The sequence below is a fragment of the Sapajus apella genome, unplaced genomic scaffold, assembly GCF_009761245.1.
Source record: "Sapajus apella isolate SASKATOON/1434 unplaced genomic scaffold, GSC_monkey_1.0 scaffold77, whole genome shotgun sequence".
Classification (NCBI taxonomy): domain Eukaryota; kingdom Metazoa; phylum Chordata; class Mammalia; order Primates; family Cebidae; genus Sapajus; species Sapajus apella.
This window is the reverse complement of record NW_022437017.1, coordinates 2,095,918-2,111,970: the sequence shown is the minus strand read 5'-3', so window position 1 is coordinate 2,111,970 and position 16,053 is coordinate 2,095,918. Positions and strand designations below refer to the sequence as shown.

Below are 16,053 nucleotides of genomic sequence, written 5' to 3'. Positions count from 1 at the left end.
CCAAAAAAAAAAAAAAAAAAAAAAAGAAAAGAAAATGAAGGTAATTAAGCAGTACGAAGGAGGAAAGAAAGTGAATGTGATTGCACGTGATATGAAGTTATCACATTGACTGTGTCGACGATTTTGAAAGATAAAGAATTCGTGAAGCTGTGAAAGGTTCTGCACCCATGCGATCAACAGTTATAACAAAGCAACGAAGCGAGCCCATCCACGAAATGGAGAAATTGCTATATATTTGGATGGAAGATCAAATTCAAAAACGGCCAATAAAATGTTTCGAACATGTTTATATATTTTGATATGTATTGCAATTGGGAAAATGTTTCCTATGGTATTTTTTACACCTGTATTTTGTATTTTTGTATGCACCTGTATTTTGTAATTTTGTATGTTTTGCAAATATTAAACCAGTTGTACTGGTAATGCAGTGTTTTACTTAAACCTGACGAATGTAAAAATAAGAAACAAAATGGTGTAGAGATGATACAAATGGCATAAAATGAACAAAGAAAATTATGATATATAACAATAATGAAAGAAAATTATGATAAAATATGACTTAAAGATTTTTATAACATCATTTCACAGTACTGTACATATAGCCTACTCAACTTACGACCAAATCGTGTTACGACCGGTCCGTCAGAACCTATTGTGGTCGTAAGTCGAGCACTAGCTGTACTTATAACCAGTTTATGTAGGCACACTGTAAACTCTTCCCCCATTACTGCTTCCCCCAACATTTCTGCTCTGTTTCCCTTTTAAAACTGAATGCCTTTAACAGTACCCAAGTCACTTCTTGAATGCTTTGCTGCTTAGAAATTTCTTCCACCAGAGGCCAGGCGCAGTGACCCATGCCTGTAATCCCAGCACTTTGGGAGGCTGAGGCAGTCGGATCACCTGAAGTCAGAAGTTCAAGACCAGGCTGGCCAACATGGTGAAACCCTGTGTCTACTAAAATACAAAAAATAGCCAGGTATGATGGCAGGTACCTGTAATCCCAGCTACTCAGGAGCCTGAGACAGGAGAATCGCTTGAACCAGGGAGACAGTGGTTGCAGTGAGCCGAGATCACATCACTGCATTCTAGCCTGGGTGGCTGAGTGAGACTGTCTCAAAAAAAAAAAAAAAAAAAAGAAATTTCTTCCACCAGATACCCTAAATCATCTTTCTGAAGTTAAAAGTTTCACAAATCTCTAGGGTCGAGGCAAAATGCCATCAGTCTCTTTGCTAAAACATAACAAGGGTCACCTTTACTCCAGTTCCCAACAAGTTGTTGTCTTCATCTGAGACCACCTTAGCCTGGACATTTTCATCCATATTGCTATCAGCATTTTGGGCAAAGCCATTCAAGAAGTCTCTAGGAAGTTCTAAACGTTCCCACATTTTTCTGTCTTCTTCTGAGCCCTCCAAAATGTTTCAACCTCTGACTGTTACCCAGTTCCAAAGTTGATTCCACATTTTTGGGTATCTTTTCAGCAATACCCCACTCTACTGGTACCAATTTACTGTATTAATCTGTTATCACACTGCTGATAAAGACATACCTGAGACTGGGAAGAAAAAGAGGTCTTTAAGTGGACTTACAGTTCCACATGGCTGGGGCAATCTCAAAATCATGGCAGGAGGTGAAAGGCACTTCTTACATGGTGGCGGCAAGAGAAAATGAGAAAGAAACAAAAGCAAAACCTCTGATAAACCCATCAGATCTTGTGAAACTTACTATCACAAGAATAGCATCGAAGGGGCGAGATCCCATAAGTGCCATGGCAGGAGCCAAGGGCCTCAGCCTGTTTGGATATCAATAATGAAGAAGAAAGTAACCAGAGATATAACCGTGGTAGTTATTAGTTATTCATAGGTGATCTTAGTTATTCATAGGTAATCTTAATTCTTTTACTAATGCCTCCCAGGTCAGAAGTGTGAACCTGGGGCGACATTGTGAAATGAATGACTCTAAGGCAAGACGCTTTAAGCCCTCTGTCATGCCTGCCTAAGGGCTGCTGGAGGGTGCCTTGGCTGAGTGGCAGTGCCAGTGCTGGGAAAGTGCCTGCAGTTTAGTCAGCTAGGGAAGAAGACGTCCAAAATAGCTCCTGTGGTGGGCCTTATGCTGTCAGGTAGGCCCGCAGACATCTGGGGGCTTAACTGTCTCTATATGATGCTGTGCTTCAGTGGTTCCATGTCCACTCTCATGTTCCGCTTCTGGTTCCTTTTTTTCTTAGAAGAAATAATCAGTAAAAGTAATATAAACCTTACTGTCTTTATTTATTTATTTTTTTGAGACAAAGTCTTGTTCTGTTGCCCAGGCTGGAGTGCAGTGGCACAACCTTGGCTCACTGCAACCCCTGCATCCCAGGTTCAAGCAATTCCCCTGACTCAGCCTCCTCAGTAGCTGAGATTACAGGTGCGTGCCACCACGCCTGGCTAATTTTTTTGCATTTTAGTAGAGAGGGGGTTTCACCATGTTGGCCAGGATGGTCTCGATCTCCTGACTTTGTGATCCACCTGCCTCGGCCTCCCAAAGTGTTGGGATTACAAGCATGAGCCACTGCCCCCGGCCTGTTCTTTCTTAACAAGTATGGAAAAGTGCTGATGCATTATGCTCCTTACCTCATCTTGGCTACCTGAAAGTCTTGAGCCCCTACCTGTAAGATATGTGATGTACTTGACCCTATCACTGCCATGCCCTATTCACCCTGCCCCCAGTTGTAGACCACCAAGGCCACGCCCTACCTGCGCCCTACCTACCCTGCCCACAGATTTGCAACTCAATAAAAGTGAGAGCGTCCAGGCATTCGGGGCTACTGCCAGACTCTGCCCTTTGGGTGGGAGTGGACCACAGGGCCCAAACTCTCTTTTCTCTATCTCTGTGTGTTGTGTCTTTTATTTCTACAATTTCTCACCTCCGCACCAGCAGGGAGGGGCTCACAGAACCCTGTAGGGCTGGACCCTACATAGCACGAGAAAGACAGGCCCTCATGATTCAATTACTTCCCTCTGGGTCCCTCCCACAACATGTGGGAATTCTGGGAGATACAATTCAAGTTGAGATTTGGGTGGGGACACAGTCAAACCATATTATGAACTAAGAGAGAAAGAAACATGTTCTAATGAATCTTTTCAGGAGGCTGAGGCAGAAAGATCACATGAGCCCAGGAGACTGAGGCTGCAGTGAGCTATGATTTTGCCACTATACCCCACAGCCTGGGTGACAGCGTGAGATCCCATCTCAAAAAAATAAATTAGAAAAACATAAACTGCAGAGCATAAATGTTATGGGCTACTTTTGACAGAGGAATCAAATCTTCCTGGCCAAATTTAGACTTGTGTAGGTTAGAGAAATTGACTAACATAGTGGCCACGGGTAACTCACAAGGGTAGCAGTTAAAGTTGATAAAATTTTAAATGCATACAAAACCAACGTATAAATCAACTTTTCCTCACAAAACCAACAACTGAGAATACTCTTTAAGTTTCGTAATATCAGGCCAGGTTCTGTGGCTCATACCTATAATCCCAGCTCTTTAGGAGACTGTAGGGGAACAACTTGAGACCAGGAGTCCGAGATCATCCTAGATAACATAGCAAGACTCTCCTTAAGAAAAGAACCTCAAAAACAATGTTGTATGAAAGGGAGTTACAGATGGATATATACAGGAAAATAGTCTAAATAGTAGAATACTATCTAAAGAGTAGAACAGCATTCTCGAAGTTTAGAAACACATCAATAATACTGTAATTGTTTACGGACACACACATATGAAGGTAAAAGGAAAGGTGCAAATCCACTTTACAATAGCAGTTATCTATGAAGACGATTTCAGAAAGGGCAACAAATATATCTATCAATGTTTTGGGCCAGTTGCAGTGGCTCATGCCTGTAATCTGAGCACTTTGGGAGGCTAAGTTGGGAGGATTACTTGAGCCCAGGAGTTCGAGACCAGACTGGGCAACATAGTGAGACTATGTCTCCACAAAATATAAAAAAATTAGCGGGTGTAGTGGTTAGTGCCTATGGTCCCAGCTACTCGGGAGGCTGACACCAGAGGATCGCTTGAGCTTGGGAGGTCGAGGATGCAATCGCACCACTGCCCTCGAGCTTGCGCAGCAGAGCGAGACCCTGTCTCAAAAACAATACAAAACAAAAATTTGGCAGGGTGCGGTGCCTCACGCCTGTAATCCCAGCACTTTGGGAGGCCAAGGCGGGCAGGTCACGAGGTCAGGAGTTTGAGACCAGCTTGGCCAATATGGTGAAACCCCGTCTATACAAAAAATACAAAAATTAACCTGGCGGTGGAGGCGCGCGCCTGTAGTCCCAGCTACTCCCGAGGCTGAGGCAGGAGAATTGCTTTGAACCCAGGAGGCGGAGGTTGCGGTGAGCCGAGATCGCGCCACTGCACTCCAGCCTGGGCGACGGAGTGAGATTCCATCTCAGAAACAACAACAACAACAACAACAAAAGCCCCCAAAAAACCCCACTTGATAACATAGTAATTAATTAGCATTTATCGAATGATAAATATGTGCCAGACTGTTCTAAGCCCTTTCCCTGCATGATCTCAGTGAAGTCCCACAATATTATCCCCATTGCAGGGATGCAGAAATTGAGGCCCTGAGGTCGAAGAGGAGGAGGTTAGAGATGATGCTGGGATGGGCCCCGGACCGTCTGACTCTAAATCCCCAACCTGGGCCCCGATACACTGTCCTAGGGTGGGAGAGGTGGTCTTCAGGGTCCGGGCACCGCAACTGCGGCCCAGGCCCGACAGGCCAGCCCCGCGTACCGTGTAGAGCGTCAGGTCAACATGTCGCCACAGCCACCGGTCGTCCACCAGCCTCTTCCAGCGGTGACAGACCCTGCAGGAGGGGACCCATGGTTAGAACGACCCCAGCCCCGGGCCACATCCACATCTCCAGGTGCCAGGTCCACCCTCCGCCCGGCCCTTCCCCCCAGCACCTGGAGATGCGAATCCGGTCCCGTACCGGGAGGTAAGAGAAGATTTCGAGCAGGACCGAGTCCGGCAGTTCGACCAAAGTCGCCATGATCCCGCCAACGCGCACTTCCGCTTCCGGTTAAGGAGACCCAAGGGGTCCTCCTGAGGGCACCGAGGTGAGGTTGACAAGGCGGCGGCCGCGACCTCCCCGTAACCCTCTGAGAAATTTGACTTTCCTCTCGCTGGGAAGTGTTTGGGTCCCAGGGCAGGACCAGCCGCATTCGCGAATGCGGACCGGCTCCAGCTGCGAATGGGGACCAGAACCCAGCCTGGAAAGCGTGGCTGAGGCAGTGAGAGGCCTGGGGGACGTGGCCGAGGCGTGATTTGGCCCGAATTGGGAACTAAGACCAAGTCTGGAAGGCGGGCCTGGAGTGAGGCAAAGCTCTGGGGCGGAGCTAGAGACTAGGACTAAGTTCGGAAGGCGTGGCTGGGGTGGTGGAAGGATGGAGGCTGGGTTTGAGACGAGAACCAAGCCCGGAAGGCGTGGCTGGGGCGGGCGAGGCCCAGGGGCGGGACTAGAGATGAGAACCCAGCCTGGAAGGTGTGGCTGGAGTGGGGCGAGGCCCGAGGGCGGGGCCAGAGAAAAATGACCAAATCCGGAAGACGTGGCTGGAGGGTGCGAGGCCCCATTTTCCTCTTTCAGCAGCACTCCTCAACCCTTTCCTAACTCCTCACCCCACAGCTCAGCACCAAGACCCTGTGCTCGGGCGAACTTTGAATCAAGCACTGAGAAATTAGAACTTTTTTTTTTTTTTTTTTGAGACGGAGTTTTGCTCTTGTTACCCAGGCTGGAGTGCAATGGCGCGATCTCGGCTCACCGCAACCTCCGCCTCCTAGGTTCAGGCAATTCTCCTGCCTCAGCCTCCTGAGTAGCTGGGATTACAGGCACGCACCACCATGCCCAGCTAATTTTTTGTATTTTTAGTAGAGACGGGGTTTCACCATGTTGGCCAGGATGGTCTCGATCTCTTGACCTCGTGATCCACCCACCTCGGCCTCCCAAAGTGCTGGGATTACAGGCTTGAGCCACCGCGCCCGGCCAGAACCTCTTTTAAAAAAAGAACATATCCTTGTCCACCCCCGCTGATTACAAAAGTAACATATGTTCAATGTCGGAAATCTGGAAAAACACCACTAAGAGGGAAAATAAGGCCGGGTGTGGTGGCTCATGCCTGTAATTCCAGCACTTTGGAGGGATCACTTGAGGCCAGGAGTTTGAGGCCAGCCTGGGCAACATAGTGAGGCCGTGCCTCTCCTAAAAGTAAAAAAATCAGCCACGCGTGGTGGTGCATGCCTGAAGTCCTAGCTACTTGGAAGGCTAAGGCAGGAAGATCTCGAGTCCAGAAGTTGGAGGCTGCAGTGAGCTATGATCATGCCACTGCACTCCAGCCTGTGACAGAGTAAGATACTGACTCGAATGAGACTCTCAGTAATCCTGCCAGACAGTGGTAAGTATAGTAAATGCTTGTGTGACCCAATATTTCTTTGTTTTTAAATGAAGTCTCACTATGTTACGCAGGCTGGAGTGCAGTGGTGCGACCTCAGTTCACTGCAACCTCTGCCTCCCAGGTTCAGGCAATTCTCCTGCTTCCGCCTCCCAAATAGCTGGCATTACAGACACCCACCACCATGCCCAGCTAATTTTTGTATTTTTAATAGAGATGAGGTTTCACCAATTGGCCAGGCTGGTCTCGAACTCTTGATCTCAAGTGATCCGCCCGACTTGGTCTCCCAAAGTGCTGGGATTACAAGTGTGAGTCACTGTGCCTGGCTGTGACCCAGTATTTCTAAGAGAATGCAAAGATATGCTGCTTCTAAACTTCCTCAGGCACATCAGCCCCCTTAGCTCACTTTTGACCTTCCAATCTGTTTCATCCTGGCTAGAGTCTCCCCAAAAGCAGAGGCAGGGGGGTTCCCACAAAAGAACTCAAATCATCCCAAGATGGGGCCAGTGAGAATTTCAAGGAAACACTAATTATCAGAGCAATCAGTCCAAAGCATTTATTAGGGAAACTTACAGAGTGCCCCAACAATCATCCAGACAGACAGGAAAGAAAAGGAGTATTCTACCGAGCTTACAGCTGTGGCTAGGGGGTCAGGACATGGAGTTTAGATGCACAGGTCAGCATGTCTGGTTTCCATTACTATTTTAAGTAATGGGCCACCTGCTTGTCTGGTGGGTGTCAGCTTGACCAAAACAGGAATGTGGAATCTTTCCCTGGGATGGGACGTTCTACAACCTTGGTCCTATATTTAGATCTTTTTTGTTGCTGTTGGTTTTTTTTTTTTTTTTTGGAGATGGAGTCTCGCTCTGTTGCCCAGGCAGGAGTGCAGTGGCGTGATCTGGGCTCATTGCAAACTCTGCCTCCTGGGTTCAAGCAATTCTCCTGCCTCAGCCTCCCAAGTAGTTGGGACTACAAGCACACACCACCACACTCAGCTAATTTTTTGTATTTTAGTAGAGATGAGGTTTCACTGTGTTGCCCAGGCTGGTCTCAAACTCCTGAGCTCAGGTAATCATCCTGCCTCAGCCTCCCAAAGTGCCAGAATTACAGGTGTGAGCCACCATGCCCAGCCTATATTTAGATTTTCAAGGCCAGTTTCTGGAATTCTTAAGCAAAGTACACAGGTTAAGCATTATGAGAGCTTAGCATAAAAAAACAGAAGAGAGGTTGGGCACAGTGGCTCATGCCTGTAACCCTGGCACTTTGGGAGGCTGAGGCAGGAGGATTACCTGAGCTCAGGAGTTTGAGACCAGCCTGGGCAACACAGTAAAACCTTGTCTCTACTAAAATACAAAAAATATTTTGGGAGGTCGAGGCTGGCAGATCACCTGAGGTTGGGACTTTGAGACCAGCCTGACCAACATGGAGAAATCTCATCTCTACCAAAAATACAAAATTTGCTGGGCATGGTAGCACATACCTGTAATCCCAGCTACTGGGATGGCTGAGGCATGAGAATTGCTTGAACCCAGGGGGCAGAGGTTGCAGTGAGCCGAGATCGCACCATTGCACTCCAGCCTGGGCAACAAGAGCAAAACTCCACCCAAAAAAAAGAAAGAAAAGAAAAGAAAAACAGAAGAGAGTGATTGTTTCTCAACATGGACTAACATTTTCTTTTTTTTTTTTTTTTTTTTTGAGACGGAGTTTCGCTCTTGCTACCCAGGCTGGAGTGCAATGGCGCGATCTCGGCTCACCGCAACCTCCGTCTCCTGGGTTCAGGCAATTCTCCTGCCTCAGCCTCCTGAGTCGCTGGGATTACAGGCACACGCCACCATGCCCAGCTAATTTTTTGTATTTTTAGTAGAGACGGGGTTTCACCATGTTGACCAGGATGGTCTTGATCTCTTGACCTCGTGATCCACCCGCCTCGGCCTCCCAAAGTGCTGGGATTACAGGCTTGAGCCACCGCGCCCGGCCCCAACTAACATTTTCAATTACAGATTTCCTCACTGTCGATTTTTCATTCCATTTCTAGGGAAAATGGGGTGCTGACTCCAGTCTGGTTACTTCCTGCTCGATGGAGGCATTGACTGGGAATTGTGGAATGAAAAAGATTGACATGATGGAGTGTGTAATGTTTAGGTCCCTTTTCTAGGGGGAGGCAGGATTAAGGGCACTTGTTACAAATTGTTTAGCTTAACCCCAAGGTAGATTCCAAGAATAACTAGTAATACAGGTAGCCCTAACTTTAATAAGTAGAGAGATTTAATTCCAGAAGGTATCCAGAGGCTAAAAACCCAGTTCTCTACCTCCTGGAGCAGAGGGGTGCGATGACCTAGGGTTTTGTTTTTTTGAGGCCAGAGTCACACTCTGTCACCCAGGTTGGAGTGCAGGGGTGGGATCTCAGCTCACTGTAACCTCCACCTCCTGGGTTCAAGAGATTCTTACACCTCAGCCTCCCAAGTAGCTGGACTTATGGGTACATGCCACTATGTGTGGCTTTTTTTTTTTTTTTTGTATTTTTACTAGAGACAGGGTTTCACCATGTTGGCCAAGCTGGTCTTGAATTCCTGACTTCAGGTGATCTACCTGCCTTAGCCTCCCAAAGTGCTAGGATTAAAGGCGTGAGCCACTGCGCCTGGCCGGAGTGGGGTGAGGGAAGAGGGGGGAGGGTTGGAGAATTCTTAAACCACTGTAGCAGTATACTTCAACAATACTAAAAGATTTTAGTTTCTGGATCCTGCCATTCAAAAGCAAATAATAGGTGAGGGTGGCTCATGCCTGTAATCCCAGCACATTGGAAGGTTGAGTCAGGAGAATCACTTGAGGTCAGGAGTTTGAGACCAGCCTGGACAACATGTTAAAACCCCATCTCTACTAAAAATACAAAAATTACCTAGGTGTGGTGGCATGTGCCTGTAATCCCAGCTACTTAGGAGGCTGAGGCAGGAGAACCCCTTGAACCTGGGAGGTGGAGGTTGCAGTGAACTTATATCACGCCACTGCACATTCTGGGCAAGAGCGAGACTCTGTCAAAAAAATTTTTTTGGCTGGGTGCAGTGGCTCACTCCTGTAATCCCAACACTTGGGGAGGCTGAGATGGGTACAACATCTGAGGTCAGGAGTTGGAGATCAGCCTGGCCAACATGGTGAAACCTTGTCTCTACTAAAAAAAATATAAAAATTAAGCTGGGGGTGGTGGCTCACACCTGTAATCCCAGCACTTTGGGAGGCCAAGGAGGGCGGCTCACAAGGTCAGGAGTTTGAAACCAGCCTGGCCAATATGGTGAAACCCCATTTCTACTAAAAATACAAAAATTAGCTGGGTGTCGTAGTGCATGCCTGTAATTCCAGCTACTCAGAGAGGCTGAGGCAGAAGAATCGCTTGAACCCAGGAAGCGGAGGTTTCAGTGAGACAAGAACCTGCCAATGTACTCCAGCCTGGGTGACAGCAAAACTCTGTCAAACACACACACACAAATTAATCAGGCGTGTGGCGAGCACCTGTAATCCCAGCTACTCAGGAGGTTGAGGCAGGAAAATCTCTTGAACCCAGGAGGCAGAGGTTGCTGTGAGCTGAGATAGCGCCACGGCACTTGAGCCTGGGTGACAGAGTGAGACTCCGTCTCAAAAAAAAAAAATTTTTTTAAAGGCCAGATATCGCCACAGGTAGCTACTGTATGGTTACTTTATGTTATGGAAAGTGCGGATTTACTGAGTGCCAGCTGAATACAGAACGGACTATTCTTCATGTGGATTCAGTACTGTGACTATACTCTCCCTCTTTCCCCTCCAGCCCTCTTTTCTCCTTTAAATACTGAAGCCCTCAAAATCATATTTGGAAAAAAGCATGGATCGAAGATTGTTCCTGGGGTTTTGTGTTCCTTTTTTCCAGGCATGTCCTTAACCTTGTCTACATAAACCTCTCAATTTACTGAGACCTGTTTCAGATACTTTTTGGCTTATGAATTGTTTGACTGAATTGAGGGACGAGTGTCTTTGCCCCACCGGCCCTCACGAACCCAGAATCTGGTACAAAGTGCTCCCTGAAGATATAGATGCAGGAGATTGTGTAATTGTGCAAAGTTTCCAGCTTCCTCGCGGGTATTTAAGGTTGGTGACTGGTAGTGAGGCACGAGAATAGGGAAAATAAGGCAGAAGAATAGCAAAGGGAATTAAAAGCTGGATAAAGGGCAAAATAAGTAGAGAGCAGAAGCAAGGTGAAGGGGCTGGTGAGCAAGAAGGAAGATAAAAGGCAGAAGCAGAGCAGCCAAAACAAAGGAAAATAAAAAACAGCAAGGGGCCGGGCGCGGTGGCTCAAGCCTGTAATCCCAGCACTTTGGGAGGCCGAGGCGGGTGGATCACCAGGTCAAGAGATCGAGACCATCCTGGTCAACATAGTGAAACCCCGTCTCTACTAAAAAATACAAAAAATTAGCTGGGCATGGTGGCGCGTGCCTGTAATCCCAGCTACTCAGGAGGCTGAGGCAGGAGAATTGCCTGAACCCAGAAGGCGGAGGTTGCGGTGAGCCGAGATCGCGCCATTGCACTCCAGCCCGGGTAACATGAGTGAAACTCCGTCTCAAAAAAAAAAAACAAAACTGAGCAAGGATCCCACGGTCGGCAAAATCCAGACCAAAGCAGTAAGGGGCAGCTCTTCAGGGATAGGTAAGTGCATTAAAGACAAAAATTACCCTTAACATAAGGATGATAATCAGCTCATTAGCGCTCATGCATATGGAGGGTATAACACGCAAGAAGAACTTAAAATTAACGCAAGGAGGCGGCCCTCAAGCGCACAGAGGCCAAAGTAACTAAGCAACACATCTATCAATCAAAAAGGTAGACACTGGCTAGAGATTATGCAGCCTAGGGAAGAGAAGGAAAAAAAAAACACATAAAAAGAACCAAGCTACACCAAGCTGGGGGTGATCTCATCTTGCAGAGGTCAGTCTGCTCTCCCACTTCGACTGGAATACTGTGCTTACTAAGGTTGCTGCTTTGCTATCTCTGTGTGTCTCGTCCAAATCTTGTTCAGGACGCCAAGAGCCTGGAACTGTGAGGCACCAGGACGTAACAGCAGCTGTTGGGCAGCGTGGAGTCTAGTCCAGGATCAGGCTTCGCCTACTGACTGGAGTACACATCCCCGAGGGACGCGATGGCCAAAGGGCAGAGGTGAGCAAAATCCTCACGAGGCCCAGCCCCGAATGAACCCAAGGGGTCAGAAGGGATAACTGCAGGACTCGCATCTCCCACCCTCTGCCCTCGCTCCTCGTAGCTGCAGCAAGAGGCTTCGGGCTCAGGATCAGGAGGAGCTCACCCCGAACCCCGGGACCCTCTGGCGTCCTCACCATGCGACCGAATCTCCTAGCAATGAACAATGGCTTCAAACGAGCTGGGAGCCGGCACCGACCTCTGGCTCTCGCTCCACACCCCTTCCCCGTCCCCACATCCGCCGAAGCCCCTGGTTCTACCCCGTGCGCCTACCACAGGCGTCCCCCTGCCAAGCCGTGCTTGGGACACCGAAACCGTACCTAGCAACCGCGAGCACACTACCTACAGCAAACACGGAAAAGCTCGACCCAGTGTTGACCACACCCCCTGGCCAGGGGCGGGGCTTCCGGCTCCGCGCTTTTACTTCCGCTTCCGGTTTCCAGCGTTAACTGCGGCCGGGGCTCAACGCTCGGACTAGGTGCTAGTGGCGTCGGCAGGTTCGAGGCGATTCGAGGTGAGGGGGGTCAAGCGGAGAGGCCCAGAGTCGGGGAAAGCTGTTGCGACCCCGCCACCAAGGGTCTGGGGTCAGTGGCAGGTGAGGCCATGGAGTTTTGTGGCCGGGCCTTCTGGCGGCGAGAAGGAGCGAAGGCGCGGCTGCCTGGGGTTCGCGGTCTTGGGACGCGGGATTTGGGGCCTGGGAGTATTCGAGTCCGGGGGATTGGGGACAGAATGGAAGGCTCAGTAATAGGGATTTTTAGGGCCTGGGATTGGGAGACTTGTAAGCTGGTGCTTCTTGGCCTGGGAGATCCCTGAAACTCTGACTCTGCTGCCTCCCACTCCCGCGCTCCTGTGTAGCTCCAGCTAGGATGATCGAGGTTGTTTGCAACGACCGTCTGGGGAAGAAGGTCCGCGTTAAATGCAAGTATCCACTGACAACCGAGAGGCAGTGGTACCCGCAGGGGTGCTTGACGTGAGGCGGGCAACCCAATCTGTGTTGTCGGAGGGTTTTAGTTAAACCCGGGAGAGGCCGGGCGCGGTGGTTCACCCCTGTAATCCCAGCACTTCGGTAGGCCGACGCGGGCTGATAACGGGGTTAAGAGATAGAGATCAGCCTGGCCAACATGGTGAAACCCCGTCTCTACTAAAAATACAAAAATTAGCTGGGCGTGTTGGCGGACGCCTGTAGTCCCAGCTACTTGGGAGGCTGAGACAGGAAAATTGCTTGAACCCGGGAGGCGGAGTTTGCAGTGAGCCGAGATCGTGCCACTGCATTCCAATCTGGCGACAGAGGGAGACTCTGTCTCAAAAAAAAAGAAACAAAAAAGGGGGAGAAGGGGGGATGGGGTTCTGGCAGATAGTATTCAGCCCCAGAATGCCCCCTTCCTTGTTCCACCGCTCCCATTTGCCTTAACTCCTCTGCGCCCAGCACGGATGATACCATTGGGGACCTTAAGAAGCTGATTGCAGCCCAAACTGGCACCCGTTGGAACAAGATTGTCCTGAAGAAGTGGTGAGTGCAGTGGTAGAGCCACGGGGTGGACCGTCGAGGCCTGAAGGTTTTGGTTGTGGGAGCGCTGCAGGCAGCTCTTTACTTACACTCGGCTACCCTCGGTCTGCCTCCAGGCTGAAGAGCCTCTTTGGCCTTATCTCTTAAAGGTTTCTTTTCCTTAGGTACACGATTTTTAAGGACCACGTGTCTCTGGGGGACTGTATCCTTTGTGTGACTTTTTGAGGCATCATCTACATACCCAGCCTCGGTTATCTTTCTTCAAAACTAACGTCTGCATGAGATTATGCATATTGTTTAACTTAGTATGTGGCACATGGTGAGCACTTAGAAAATGGGAGCTAGGTAATCATTTGGTTGGGGAAGAGGGTGGTTGACTGGTGAAATAGTTTGACTTCAAAATACTTATTTTTGAGCTCCAACTGAGTGCTGGACATATCATAGACTCAGGCATATCTATTGTGCAGAAGGTACAGAACCTTATTTTATTTTAGTGTTTTAAGACAGTCTCGCTCTGTTGCCCAGGCTGGAGTGCAGTGGTGAGATCTTGGCTCACTGCAAACTCTACCTTCTGGGTTCAAGCAATTCTGCCTCATCCCCCCACGAAGCTGGGATTACAGGCATGTGCCACCGCTCCCTACTAGTATTTGTATTTGTAGTAGAGATGGGGTTCCACCATGTTTGTCCTCAAGTGATCCTCCTCCTTTGGCCTCCAAAATTGCTGGGATTGTAGGTATGAGCTATTGGGCCTGGCCTAGAAGGAACAGAAACTTTTTTTTTTTTTTTTTTTTTTTGAGAAAGAGCTTTGCTCTTGTTGCCCAGGCTGGAGTGCAATGGCGCAGTCTTGGCTCACTGCAGCCTCTACTTCCTGGGTTCAAGCAATTCTCTTGTCTCAGCCTCCCGAGTAGCTGGTACTACAGGTGCCTGCCACCATGCCCAGCTAATTTTTTGTATTTTTTGTAGAGATGGGGTTTCACCGTGTTGGCCAGACTGGTCTCAAACTCCTGATGTCAAGTGATCCATGCCTTGGCATCCCAAAGTGCTGGAATTACAGGTATGAGCCACAGTGCCCAACCAGAATTTTTTTTTTTTAATAGAAAAAATTTATTTATTTTTTTTTTTAAAAGATGGGGTTTCACCATGTTAGTCAGGCTGGTCTTCAACTCCCGACCTCAGGTAATCCGCCCACCTTGGCCTCCAAAGTGCTTGGATTACAGGCGTGAACTACCACGCCCGGCCCAGAAATTTTTTTGTAAAGTTTCAGTTCTCTCCAAATAAAAATGGCCCAGTCCAAAATGGGCTTTTTTAGCCCAGGGCTGAGACCTTAGGCCACCCTGACCCAGCTGTGAATGAATGAAAGGGGTGGGGATGGAACACAGAGTCACGACTCCTTAACACCTTTCCTTCAGATGAAATCCACGATGGGATGAACCTGGAGCTTTATTATCAATAGATGAGAATTCTCATCTTCCTGCTGCCCCACCCTCCTCTCCCATCCTCATCCCCCACACTGGGATAGATGCTTGTTTGTAAAAACTCACCTTAATAAAGACTTAGATGTTGCTTTGTTGTTGTTTCTTTGCATGAGAGCTGTCTAGTGATGGGTAGATCGGTCGCTGTTTGGTCATCTCTGTATCATCAATGTGCATCTGCTAAAATAAGGGTTCCAAATCAACTGGATCGATGATGGCAGAGTAGATCAGCAGGCCGGGAGTCTGTGGGAGCCCAAAGAGAGCTCTGGGGTTTGCTGTGGGTGTGTGAAGGTCAACAGGCCCTAGGATTATAGTTACCCTAATAGATCAAAAAGCCTCCAGGTAATGACAATAGATATAATTGTTAGGAATACAGATTCTGAAATCACACAGACCATGTGTGGAATGTCAACTCTGCCACCAAACAGCTGAATGACCCTAGGCATGTCTGCTTTCATTGGCATACTGTTAGGAAGTGTAGATGAGCTGAGAGCATGTTTAAGCATCCACAGTTCCTGGCACCTTTTTTTTTTGTTTTGTTTTGAGACAGGGTCTTACTCTGTCACCGAGGATGGAATGCAGTGGCTCGATCATAGCTCACTGCAGCCCTGAACTGGACTCACACAATCCTCCTGAATCATCCTCCCAAGTAGCTGGGAGCCTGCTAATTTTTTTTTTCTTTTTTTTTTTTTTTTTTTTTCTTTTGAGACGTAGTCTTCCTCTGTTGTCCACGCTGGAGTGCAGTGACATGATCTTGGCTCACTGCAACCTCCGCCTCCTGGGTTCAAGTGATTCTCCTGTTTCAGCCTCCTGAGTAGCTGGGACTACAGGCTCACACCACCACACACAGCTAACTTTTGTATTTTTAGTAGAGACGGGGTTTTACCATGGTGGCCAGGATGGTCTCCACTTCCTGACCTCATGATCTACCTGCTTTAGCCTCCCAAAATGCTGGGATTATAGGCATGAGCTACCATGCCTGGCCACGCCTGCTAATTTTTAATTTTTTTTTGAGACAGTCTTGTTCTGTCGCCCAGGCTGGAGTGCAGTGGTATGATCTCAGCTCACCACAACCTCTGCCTCCAGGGTTCAAGCGATTCTCCTGCCTCAGCCTCCCAAGTAGCTGGGAGCCATCATGCCCGGCTAATTTTATATTTTTAGTAGAGATGGGGTTTCTCCATGTTGGTCAGGCTGGTCTTGAACTCCTGACCTCAGGTGATCCGCCCACCTCTGCCTCCCAAATTATTGGGATTGCAGGTGTGAGCCACCGCGCCCGGTAGAGATGGGGTTTCATCATGTTGGCCAGGCTGGTCTCAAACTCCTGACCTCAAGTCATATAACCAACTTGGCCTCCCAAAGTGCTGGGATTACAGGTGTGAGCCATCTCACTTGGCATTTTAAAATTTTTTTGTAGAGGGCTGGGCG

At 48.5% G+C, this 16,053-nt stretch overlaps 2 protein-coding genes across 5 annotated transcripts in view; one reads left to right on the top strand and one right to left on the bottom strand.

Annotated features, from left to right (window-relative positions):
- Nucleotides 1–5,459, bottom strand: part of FBXL12 (F-box and leucine rich repeat protein 12) — a 12,285-nt gene extending 6,826 nt beyond the window's left edge. Inside the window, exons 1-2 of one of the 2 annotated variants that reach the window (XM_032251863.1) lie at nucleotides 4,980–5,459; nucleotides 4,781–4,853 (exon numbers count right to left, since the gene is read on the bottom strand). Coding sequence is in view for 1 of the 2 variants with exons in the window: in XM_032251862.1 (XP_032107753.1) it covers nucleotides 4,781–4,853; nucleotides 4,954–5,039 (159 nt within the window). In the remaining variant the exon portion in view is untranslated. Of the gene's footprint in view, nucleotides 1–4,780; nucleotides 4,854–4,953 lie in introns of both variants that reach the window. The other variant, XM_032251862.1, reaches the window with a different exon arrangement.
- A 6,593-nt stretch (nucleotides 5,460–12,052) lies between these two features.
- Nucleotides 12,053–14,719, top strand: UBL5 (ubiquitin like 5). Of its 3 annotated transcripts, none has more exons than XM_032251866.1 (5): nucleotides 12,053–12,163; nucleotides 12,505–12,571; nucleotides 13,076–13,159; nucleotides 13,321–13,358; nucleotides 14,566–14,719. In XM_032251866.1, exons 2-5 carry the CDS (start codon nucleotides 12,516–12,518, stop codon nucleotides 14,607–14,609), a joined length of 222 nt encoding a protein of 73 aa, XP_032107757.1. In that variant the 5' UTR covers nucleotides 12,053–12,163; nucleotides 12,505–12,515; the 3' UTR covers nucleotides 14,610–14,719. The 3 variants fall into 3 exon arrangements, with proteins under 3 accessions (XP_032107757.1, XP_032107759.1, XP_032107758.1); XM_032251868.1 differs by having other exon boundaries at nucleotides 12,075–12,163; nucleotides 12,455–12,571; nucleotides 14,566–14,718; XM_032251867.1 differs by having other exon boundaries at nucleotides 12,075–12,244; nucleotides 14,566–14,718.
- The last annotated feature ends 1,334 nt before the right edge of the window (nucleotides 14,720–16,053 follow it).

Bases quoted from the DNA above. Each gene is read 5' to 3' on its own strand.
- UBL5 (XM_032251866.1), top strand. From the start codon at position 12,516: ATGATCGAGGTTGTTTGCAACGACCGTCTGGGGAAGAAGGTCCGCGTT. The intron at 13,160-13,320 runs GTGAGTGCAGTG...TCTTTTCCTTAG, and splicing joins AAGATTGTCCTGAAGAAGTG to GTACACGATTTTTAAGGACC. The intron at 13,359-14,565 runs GTATCCTTTGTG...CCTTTCCTTCAG, and splicing joins CCACGTGTCTCTGGGGGACT to ATGAAATCCACGATGGGATG.